General features: G+C 39.0%; 1 protein-coding gene across 3 annotated transcripts in view; it reads right to left on the reverse strand.

The window, feature by feature from the left end:
* Positions 1–12,113, reverse strand: part of LOC145987191 (uncharacterized) — a 45,418-nt gene that overhangs the window by 10,052 nt on the left and 23,253 nt on the right. The window contains exon 1 of one of the 3 annotated variants that reach the window (XM_083121707.1): positions 4,698–4,815. The exons of 1 other annotated variant lie outside the window; for it this stretch is intronic. In XM_083121707.1, coding sequence (XP_082977833.1) covers positions 4,698–4,749 — 52 coding nt within the window. In that variant the 5' untranslated portion in view covers positions 4,750–4,815. Of the gene's footprint in view, positions 1–2,996; positions 3,047–4,697; positions 4,816–12,113 lie in introns of those variants that run through there. One more of the 3 variants, XM_083121708.1, reaches the window with a different exon arrangement.

The following is a 12,113-nucleotide window of genomic DNA, read 5'->3' on the forward strand; positions in this document are numbered from 1 at the left end:
AAATAAGTACAAGGTAGATCGTTTGAAATATGGACAGATTCAATGCCAGCTAAGCAATTGTTAGCTATGGAAAAACCAATTCCTATTATGGCGTCGCCTCGCATTCAAAGGTGGTGCTTATTTTTGGCTTCTTTCACATATAAACTAATATGTACTTGCAGACATGTTATCAAGGTTGCCACTTCCTGACGTACATGATGATGATCCTAGGCAAGAAGAATTTGTGTACCAGGTTACGCTTACACCGAATGCAAAGTAGGCGATTTTGACGTATTTCAAACGAGATGAAATTCTTAAGTTAACGAAATCTTATTGCAAGAATGGATGGCCACAAGATGTGAAAGGGTTCAGAGGAGATGAATTGAAGGAACTGTTGGCATACAAGAGAAGACAGGCAAAACTAAGCATTACGGATGAGTTACTGTATTGGGGTCGGAGACTGGTTGTTCCCAAAGGAGTGCGAAATTACATTATTCAGAGAGCCCATAAAGATCATTGTGGTATTGTAAAAATGAAAGTAATGCTCAGAGAGAGATATTGGTAGCCAGGAATAGATAAGGCTATTGAAAGTATGTAAATAAATGTGAAGTTTGTGCGGCAGTCTAGACAAATACAAGTGCTAAGAACTATAGTGCATGGACTGAATGCAGACATCCGTGGGAAAGGATGCATATGGATTTTTTTTGTGTATAGAAGTATTACTTATATTATAATAGTAGATTGTGAAAGAGTTACGTCTACTTCATTTAAAGAAGTAAAGCATTATCTAATTAAACATTTTGCTATTTTTGAGCTACCAAAGTGTATTGCGGTAGATAATGGTCCCCCATTCTAATCTTCAGAATTTAAAACATTCTGTGATGAACGTCACGTCAATTTGTACCATTCTCCTGCATACCATCCTGAAAGCAATGGTCAGGTCGAGCGCTACATGCAGACAGTGAAAACAAAGCTAGACTGTGCTGTATGGGAGCAATTGAATAAGAATACGCATGTCAACATTGAAGAATTGTTGCAGAGAGTATTGGTAGCTTTGAGAAGCGAATATAACGCATCAGGTGACAAAACGCCACAGCAAATGATATTTTCCTACATTCTCAGGAATAAATTTCATGCCCAAATGGAAGAAATAATAGATCAAAACTGCGAAAGGGATAAAGCAGAATCAGATGAAAAGGTGAACCAAAGAGGCGATTTTGTATGGGTTATGTTACCATTTAAGGACAAGAGGAATGCTATGAGGTATGTCAAGGGAAAAATTATAGCACGGAAAAGCAAAGTTACATGGCTGGTGAATGTTGAAGGTAGAAACCGGGTCGTGCATGAAGATCAGTTAAAATGGATGCAAGACAAGAAAGATAGATATCATTTTGGAAGTCAGAAGAAGGAGGAGGATAATGATGAACGAATTCATGGACCAGATACAGGTCAAGATGGCGGATCAGTTTTCTGCGATGAAGACTTATTCATTACAGGAAAAAGTGGAAGTAATGGCAGTGGTTCTGTGGCGCCGGAAGCTTCTACGCCGGATGACAAACCGTCTACATCGTACTTGGATGATTCCTGCAGCCCACATCAGCGACAACAGCAGCATCAGTGTAGGAGGTCCTCTCGACAGAGAAAACCGCCTGATAGACTGAAATATAACTAAGTCAAATAAGGAAGAGGGGGAATGTTAAGTGTGCATAAAATCTGAATCTATATTCAATTGTTTGTAAAGTGGTTATTGATAAAATTGGGAGTTCAGCCATCTTAGAAATGGTTATTGTAAGTTTAGTATTAAATTGTTATTTTGTATCCTCGTTTTTATCTTTATAATGTGAAGTACCTATGTGTGCGAATCAATTAACCTCTGCGTGTGAATACACGACAACTTTCGAGTACCGTCCCGCACCACAAGGAGCACTCAACTTTTCACATATCAGAAACAAAGATTAAGCCTAATACAGCGTTCTCTCTTCCACAGACTACCTGGCCAATACAACACTCTACCAAACCAAGTTGATATTTTTGAAAACCAGTTACGTTTTTAAAAGCTACTGTGTAACAACATGTAATCCACTTTATCTCATATGTCTGTATGCACAAACGTGAAGTATGAAGGAAAAAATTATGTATTTTAGTTTATGTTATTATTATTTATTGTTACTTCCATTGTTATTTTCTGTTATTTCCATTATAATTACATTCCAATGTAAAATGGCCAAAGCTGTACGCGTATTTGGAATTCTCTGGTAAATAAATAAATCTCTTCTATCAATTTTTTTTTCAGTAGCTACAGTTTACATAATACTGCTTAGTATATATTTTATAAAACCCTTTTCTCAATGGGAGAAGGAGAGTAGGTAAAGTTCTGCGTGCATATAGCACCGTGCCATGAAGGCACATTTAGGGGATGTGGAGATAGGGGCTTTACCCCACCCCCTCTCCCAGGGTTGCCCTTAGGTACCCATTTATCATATTCCCACCCCAGGAATCGAACCTTGGGGCTCCCACATAGCAGTCAAGTGCCCTACTGACTAGACCACCATGGCTGCAATTAGCATAAATTACTGCAACTGAAATGAAAATTATACGTGAAAAATTTTACGTTTACATTCATTGTTGAAAAAAAGGGGGCTTCCATCTGGTCATCCATGTGTGTTTGTACTTCTCCATATTTTAAAAAATATTTCACTATGGGCAGGATCCAGAAAAGTCTGTACAGGGATCAGAAAAAGGGCATGCTCTTATATCTCTGCCTTATGGCATTATGAAGAGTGACCAGGGAACTTTACCTTTTTTAAAATTTATGTTTATTTTTAGAAGGGTGTTGCAGGAACATGACAACTTCACACTGGAGGAGTGTTTTTTGAGCGGTCAACACTAGTATGTAGCATTTGAGGTGGAAAATGGGTCCAAGTTCTGATTGTTTAATTCCAAATTAATCATGATACAAGATTTGATTTGGATTTATGCCTGTTTACATATACTTTAGTATCTCGGTGATTACTTACTATGTCTGTCTGGAGAACGATTTTTCCTTTCTATACACTCTTATGTAATTCTTTGATTACTAGCATCCATTTGTTTACTTTCATCTTGGTTGCAGAAGTGCTTGGGGTTTGAAAGAGTCTTTCATCGCTAATGCTTTCTTTGTTAAGTTAGGAAGGTCAGGTTAAGGGCTCTTAGCATTTATAAAACATCCCTAAATGCTTTTGTTGTTAGGTTAGGTGGGGTAGGTTTTGGGCACTTAGCATGAAAATAACATTCCCAAATGCTTCCAACACCTGATCGCGTAAGATCTGGTCTCAACCACAAAATCACCTTCGAGCCTTGCATAAATATCTGTGTCTGAGACAACGGAAAACAAGAGTGGCTCTTCACTGCAAAGTGCAGATGCTCTCATAACTTACGTTTCAAATCATAATACTTAGTGAAGGTTTTGGTAACATTATAGTATAGGGGTGACGGATTTCTTCAAATTTACAGGAGAAAGTACTTACGAAAATCATTTTCTGGTGCATTGTGGAAGTTCGTGAATGTAGTTTTGATCTATTTTAATGCGAATACATGTTGTTTTCTGTGAAAACCTGGGCCTCCCCGATGGCGCAGTGGTAGCGTCGTTGCCTTGTAATCAAGGGGTCCCGGGTTCGATACCCGGTGGAGGCACAAGTGGTTTGGATCCCACTTTAAAACTGTAGGTCCAGTCCCAATTAGCCTTACTGTGCATAAAGTGGACTTAAAACAACAAATCAACAACAACAACAATCAACTGTGAAAATCTCTGTTCGACACGCTGTTTCTGCTGCCGCCATTTGCTTTCTGCACGAGAGCACAATGTTCTGTGTGTTAAGATGACGTAACCCCGTAGTCAGTGTTTCAAACTCGCAGTGTTTTCACTAGAACATGACGTGTCTAGTATTTTTTAATTATTTTTTTTAACTATGCTTGCCTAACATAACTTAACCTAACCTTACGGACAATTATTTTTGGGGCTAACGTCAATGGTTTGTGAGGTATTAGCATAATTTCAAATCCGGGCACGAAAGTAGGTATTTTCCGGTGAACGAGGTTGCAACACTGCATAAATCGACAAAACACTCGCACAGCGTGCCCTCAACCAGTACGCTATCGCACACCATAATGTGTTACAGAATCGAAATAACAAGTAACAGTAAGTACTCGTAAATGTAAGAAATAGACATTATGTTAGTTAAAAATGCATTATTTCACCTTAGGAAAGGTTCCACATTCCAAAATAGTATGTTAGCAATGTAAAAAAGTGTGAAATATATGATTTATAGGTTTCACCCCATACTATAATAGTACCAAGGTTTTAACTGCTAATTAGTTTCTCCAAGCTTCGAACTTAATTACACAATTGCTTCCAGTATTCTAAAGCACTTCCTTATACTCCTATAAAACATGCAAAAAAAATCACTAAACATTTGAAACCATTACTGGAAAATATTAGCTGGGGAGATGTTTGGTCGAGCCTTGTATTTAGGGGATGGAAAGGGGTTCTCCTATGTTTAAACATGATGACAAGGAGACAGTTGCGGGCTACAATCCCCCTGCATCCACCCACACTTCAAGCACTGGTTTTATGGGAGAAAATATGCCTAGTTTGCCACCCCTGCAAAAACAAAAATTCCTGGTAAATCTCTCGTAAGGGACAGATGAATTTCCTCAAATTTACAGGAGAAATTACTTACCGAATGCAGTTTCTTTATACTTCTGGAAGATCGGGGAAGTGTTTTCTCGCATCGTTCATTGAATTTTGCCGGTAAATCATCTTTTGGAGCGATTGTACAATACAGGGAATTTCTCCATTTTGATTGAAATTCGGCATACTCACTAAATTAGGGCTCCTAATCACGAATCTGAAGTTAAAATTTGGCGCTCACGTGTCAAACTTGCAAAATAAGAGGGTCAGTCATCGCAACCGACAATGCACAATTGCTCATTATTTATCGCAAGATTTTCCGTTTCGAATACTTAAAGAACGAAATATATATATTCCTGATATTACTATGAACCTAAAATTTAACTATGTTTCCTAACCTAACCTAACCACGTGCCAATGGTTCGTGGGACTAGCCATAATTCAGGAATTTCTATACGTGAGCGCCAAATTTTAAGTGCAGATTCGTGATTAGGAGACCCAAATTAGTAAGTATCCAAAATTTCAAACAAATTGGAGAAATTCCCTGTATTGTTAAATTATACCCATCTATTTTTCGATATAAATGTGTGACCGATGCACGAAAGCTCTTGCATCCATTTACTTCCAGGTGGATGTAGCCCGTGTGTGATGACGTAATCCGGTCAGTGTTCCCAAACATGTGTTTTTGTAACTGAAGAAGGTAAGTTTCCGCAAATGGTTTGTGGGGCTATGTGTCAATGGTTCGTGGGGCTATGCGAAATGGTGTGTGGGGCTACACATATTTTTTTCGAAACCAATTTTTAACTATTGTAACCTATACGTGACCCTACCTAACCTAACCTTAACGGAAATGGTTTGTGGGGCTACGTAGGTATTTTTGGGTGCAGTGGCCGCGGTGGCTCAGTCGGTAACGCGTCTGACTACCATGCTCAAGGTCCCAGGTTCGATCCCCGGCCGGTTCAAATCCGGGAACTTTTCTAACGGTGAAAGCGGCCCCGGCGCCCACCCAGCGTCGAATAACATGGGTACCTGGGGGAAACCCTGGGGGGTAAAGGCGGTTAGGGGCGTGATGCTGATCACATCACCCCCACTCACGACCGGATCAAGAAAGTGTGGGGCGTTACCCCCACACCCCCTATACGCCTTCATGGCATGGTGCTATGCACAGGGGAACACTTTACCTTTACCTTTTTGTGGGGTGGAAACACTGCATGCCGAGTACGCTAGTCGAACTGTGACCGCCATTTTGTCTGTTACCGAAGGCAAAAATGTCGCAAATACATACATACTCGATATGTCGCAAATAGAGCTTATTTCCGTGAAATAAGTGAAATTCCAGCTTCAGCAATGTTTCTCAATGGAGAATACATAAGTACGAATATTCAAATTAAATGAACTAGCAAATTTCAGCTGTCCGTCCCTTACGAGAAATTTACCGTAATATGGCCTCACCGTGATTAGGCCTTGCCAAATGTCGGTGAGCACCGAATTGAAATCAGAAGTAAGCGACATGGGGGCTTTGACGTGCCTGCCGAGGCAGATGAGCAACTTAAAATAACAAAAATACAGTAACGATAATAAAGGCAAAGTCAACGATAACCAAAAATACAATAAAAAAAAAATCACTGCTAGTAAAAGTGCATATTGTCCGCAGAATGGCACATAGCTCGAATTGAAATTTGTACGTAGTGTTAAGCGGTAATGTGTCTATCTAGTAATTTGCCTAGGTAATCCTGCACAATTGGGTTGTATTAATACGCATGCGCGAGATCCATGCATTTCGCGAGGCGGAAGATGTATAACGTTGCCAGATCTCTTTGCAGCGTCTTCGCTGCCATTAGGGGTGTGTAGGGGGCAGCACGCATATTAATGAGCAATTGCACATTCCAATATCTACCGGTATCGTGGGTATTTCTTGTTGCAGATTTTTGCGAGGTGGAAGATCTCCAACGTTGCCAGTTCTCTTCTTTTTGGCATCTTCGCTGTCATTAGGGGTGTGAGGGGAAGATTTTTTTGGGTCGGGACGGGAATTTTTTAAATCCCGATATTCCCTGCATTCGGGATGTGAAAAATTAGCCATTTCCGGACTAGTCGGGAAGTGATAGAAATTTCCCGAACAATTTCCGATAATTTTCACACACTTCATTTTAAAACGACCATTTGGCATTTCTCGACTGCTTATAATAACGAAAAGTCGGGAAATATTTTCCCGAATTCGGGATCGGAACGGGAAATTTTTTCCCCGATATCCGGGTCCCAACTTTTCAGGATCCCGCACACAGCATTTACATCATTTGAGGAATGTGCGGGATTCCGAAAAGTCGGGACTGGGATCGCGAATAAAATATCTCTACAATGTCACTATTCGAATTACGTTAATTCTTTCCAGATATCTCAGGGGAGGCAAGTGCCCTCCCCCCCTGCGGTCACCCATGCATAATGTGGACTTTAATCAATCAACCATGCATGCTAACGGGTAGATATTAGAATGTGCAATTGCTAATTAATGACGCATTAGCTTGGTGAATGCGAAACGAAAATATGCTGGCAGCACCCCTGTTCAATCCCTACGCTTTTGATGGCCAATTGTTCTCCCATTTAAATACATAGGGAATTTGATGCAGAGCGTGATTCTATTACATTCATCTTAACTTTAGAAATTATGTCAGATCATGATAGACGATTAATCAGTGCTGTGACACTAAGAATTTTAATGAGACAATTGTCAACAGAACAGACATCGGAACTCAAAAAAAGCCTTAAATTTTTCACAATTTAAGGCCGTACTAAAGGCAATTTTGTGGTAATTTTTCGCTAACAGATGGCAGCACCGTTTGCCATGGCTACCGAGAGCCATGTTGCCAGATCTTCGCGTAAATATAACCAAGGTAGATACATACAGGTTGGTCGATTAGGGTACTCGATGTGAGATGACGCCATATTGGTTAGAGATGAGTTAGTGGATTAAAAAATAGTAGTAAATCAGGGAAATTGATAATCATGATATTTTAGTTATATGTTCTTCTTACAGAAATATGCAATATCATTAGTGGAAGGTAGTAATAGTCGAAATATTAAAATAAAATCCGTTGTTTTATATTAAGTATTTGTTTTAATATTTAGAACGCAGAGAAGAAAATGCAATAATAAGTGTAGTTAAATATTAATATAAAATCCGTTGTTTTATGTTCAGTATTTATTTTAATATTCAGAACGCAGAGAAGAAAATACAATAATAAGTGTAGTTAATTCAAACACGAAACGGACCAAGTAAGGACAGTAATTGAAAAAACTGAAAACATTTTGTGAACGCGTTTGAAGAGAATGCTGCGTTGACTCAGGCACGTATCCAAGGGGGCGTTCAGGCGGCTAGAGCCCCCCCCCCCCGAAAGTTTTCGGTTTACACTAGATAAAATGAGGCTTTTTGGTTTCTTGTGTGTGTGACGAAAATTTAAGGAGAGAAATAATTATCGAGGCAAGGTAAATTTTTCTACAACCCTGTAATTGATAATAGCACGTGTCCAAGGTGGGGATAAGGTGGGTCGACCCCCTCCCCAAGAAATGTTTCAGTTTACACTAGATAAAATTAGGTTTTTGGTTTCTTTAAAATGCGACAATTTAAGGAGAGAAATAATTATCGGGGCAAGATAGAGAATGTTCCATAGCCATTTTATTGATAATAGCACGTATCCAAGGTGGAGATCAGGGGGTCGAGCCCCCGCAGGAAATCTATCAGTTTACACTGGATAAATTAGTTTTTTTGGCTTCTTGAATAATGTGACGATAATTTAAGGAGAGTAATTATCGAGGCAAGACGGAGAATGTTCTATAACCCTTTCATTGACAATATTGCACGCAAACGTTTCTTGCGCTTTCATTGTTGCCGTCGCAGCGAGAGCGATCATTGTGTAAAGATTTGTCATCATTTGGAAGCTGCACAACAAAGCGTGCCACGAGTAGGATTATTCTTTGTATTACTTATTCTTTGGAAAGCGGGAAAGGAAACGTTCTTAAGTAAGAGGTGGAGTCGAACTACTGGTAATATTAATGAAACGTTTTATCTGCGGAACATTCTAGAATATAATGAAGACATAAATACCTGGCTTCAATTTCTCGGTTGATCAGTACAACAGAATCTGTTAGTAATTCGAAAATGAAGAGAACTAGTGACACAATTTCCCGTAAACTACCGAAGTCTACTTCTAGTTCGTGTCCAAAGTTGAAGATATGGACGTCTGTGTAGTGTTGCCCACGGGACGAGACGGGACAGGCTTTTAAAAATTCGAGACGAGACGAGATGGATCATGTGTCCCGAGAACAAACGAATATTTTCGAGACGAGACAGCATTTCACAGCATTTCCACGAGACGAGACAGGCTTAAGTCTCGTCTCGTGGGCAACACTACGTCTGTGGAACTCTAGGAGACTCAGTGTAGTGCTAGTTCGGGGCATGAGCCGAAGAATTGAATTGAATTGATGTTTTAAGTCCACTTTATGCACAGTAAGGCTAATTGGGACTGGACCTACAGTTTAAAGTGGGATCCGAACCACTACGTGCTTCCACCGGGTATCGAACCCGGGACCATGAGCCGAAGAGATCGAAGGTCTAAAGTGAATATTTCAGGAGTACCGGATATTGGGGCGGTTTATTAAGACATAAATAAGTTGCACAGATCAACTGTAATTTTATTTGTGCCCCAAAAGGACTTTTATTTAAGCCAACTGGGTTCGACACACACTCAAACACTTAACCACTACAAAGGGACAGCCGAAAATTATATGAATGTCGAGAAGAGAAAGCAGGAAGATGTTGCATATGTAGATATTTTAGCGGAATTTTCAGGCTCTGTCAGGACCCGAACCAGGGTCTCTGGCATTGGCGTAGCTACGAGGTGTGCCGGGTGTGCTTAGGCACACCCTAAAGGGCTGCTTTATCAAAGAGAATTAAAGACAGATATTTCAATAAGAGAGAAAATAAGCGGCAGTTTGTAAGAAGTTGAAAATGTCATTACTTGGTACAAACGTGTGCATTATCGCTGATGAAACTAGTGTCTATAGATTTTCGATTTTTTTTATGTCATTGGAGAAAGAAGATATTTACTGCATTCTACTCTGTACTGCAGCGCCATTATTCTATACCTGTCACAAGCTGCACGTGTGAGAGAGCTTTCTCCAAGCTACCCAAGTTAAAACTAAATTAAGAGCAACTCAGAAGCAGGATAGATTGGAAGCCCTGTTCTTGCTATTTGTGGAACAGGAAAAAGCTGTCTTTTATATTGATGTAAATGATGTTATTGAGGAGTTTGAGAACATTGTATCTTTTGACAGACGTCTCTTGTTATAGATGACGTGTATTTTAATGTATTTGTTTGTAACATTTATGAACATTTTGTGTGTGTGTAATTTCTATGCAATTTGATTTTTCTATTACATATATTCAGAAATTTTCAACACTGTCATTTAGTGAATTTATATTCCTTTACAAACATCAGTGCAGTTAAAGAGCAAATGATTGTGTTGCAAAATATGTTATTAGAAAGGTACAAGAACTCATTTTTTTTTCTTTGTGCACACCCAAATATAAAGTTCTAGCTACGCCTATGGTCTCTGGCATGTCGTGCCGTTGCGCTCTACTGGCATACCTAGGATTTTCGAAAAGGGGGGGGGGGGGTACGTATACTTTTTTCGGTAGTCAGTCCTCATTTTGCCATATTTGTCTGCCTTTGACGTTCATTTTTTTTTAGAAATACTGGGCCAAAGGAGGGTTATGACCCCCGTCACGCCACTGGAGATAAATGAGTGAGCATTTTATCATATTGAAGTCGAAACATTAGATGTGTTGGGAACGGAAGGGTTTTCACTGTGCATTAGCCTAATTGTTTCTCGATGCAGCTGTGTTCGAGAAGACTTCCTTTGTTTCGTGCCGATATATTATGACAAGACTGTGGAAGCTGTGTGACGGACAATTTTGAACACTTGCAAGTGCTTAGGCCTGAATATGAACAATTTGGTGGGTTTCAGCTGTTATAAGAGCTGCATACATGGGAAGACAAGACACATTAGTGGTGTTCAGGCTCGAATCAGGGAGAACTATTCGAGAACTGTGTGCGTCCAGTTCGCAGCCCACAGTTTGAATCTCACATCGTCAAGTGGATTGTGTAACAGCTTCGTGAAGAGACTTGCTCTCGTTCGCTTGCTCCAGCGAAGTTCTTTTCTTGTGTATGTTGCGACCGTTCAAAATATTCTTGGGTAGAACGCAACGCAACGCATCGTGCTTTCATTGTTAAAATGCCATTTGCAATTCCGCACCCTGTATTAGTAAAATGAAATTAAAGATAAAACAAGTTTTCAATTTTTTTAATTATAAACATTGTTGGAAAATGCTTAAAAGTATTAATGTTAATTTTTCCACAAGGCCGTAAATTTCAGTTTCTTAATGTATTATTCTTGCAGAATTCCAATTGATACAAAAAAGTGTTCCATTTTCTCAGGATGATGATAAGACCAAATAATCTTTGCTTATTGTCAATTTTGAATATTCGTCTGATGAAGACCCTGTTAGAGGGTGGAAACGTTGCATTTTTATGTATATTTTTTATACTATAAAAGCTTTCCTTCAACATTTTAATGACATGGAAACAAGGCTTAACAGTGTTACAATGGAAATTAAAGCTCAAATTACTATACTTTAAGCAAATTATTTTTTTGAAAACCTTGAATTGATGATTTAAGTTCTTTTTATGCACAGATAGGCTAATCAGGACTGGACCTACAGTTTAAAGTGGGATCCGATGTTTCCTTCTTCCAACATTTACTGGGATTCGTTATTCTCTAGTAACTTGGTTTAACTTTCACAATTTCGAAGCACTCGCATTGATCATATCGTTAGAAAGCACGGAGTGAAATCTCGGCAACAGTGTTGGCTAAAATCTGCACCACGGACTAAATTGCGACGAAACGCCACTTCAAAAATTTTGATGATAAGCACTACTCTCTGAAGGTACGAAATGTTTGCATTTTTTCACATAGAATTTCAGATGCTTGGGGGAAGAAAATGTGATCTTTGTTTCACCACGAAATCTTCCATACTAGTCATACAATAAAAAATGCACCGGTATTGACAAAACTACCACTTCAGCGCCATCTGTACGCAGAAGTTTGAACATGACGGAGACTTTTCTGTTATTTTCTTATATACCTTCAATTTTTACAAAAATATAAGGCTCACATTTTTTAGTGAACAAAACAATCTTTTATATCGGAAAATTTCTTCCTTACCGAATCTATATTAGTTGTACGATTATATTTTGAAATTTGGGCCTATGCTTTAACATGGCTTTAGAACCCCCTTAAGTGCTTTATTCTTGTGAATCTGGTAAATAATAATACATAATACTTCCACGCGACTGTATTCTTATTTTTATAGTTGTTATTTCGTAACTAACTTTTTTAACGTGATATCATA

Source organism: Lepisma saccharinum, chromosome 4 (genome assembly GCF_977018435.1).
Source record: "Lepisma saccharinum chromosome 4, izLepSacc3.1, whole genome shotgun sequence".
Taxonomy (NCBI): Eukaryota; Metazoa; Arthropoda; class Insecta; order Zygentoma; family Lepismatidae; genus Lepisma; species Lepisma saccharinum.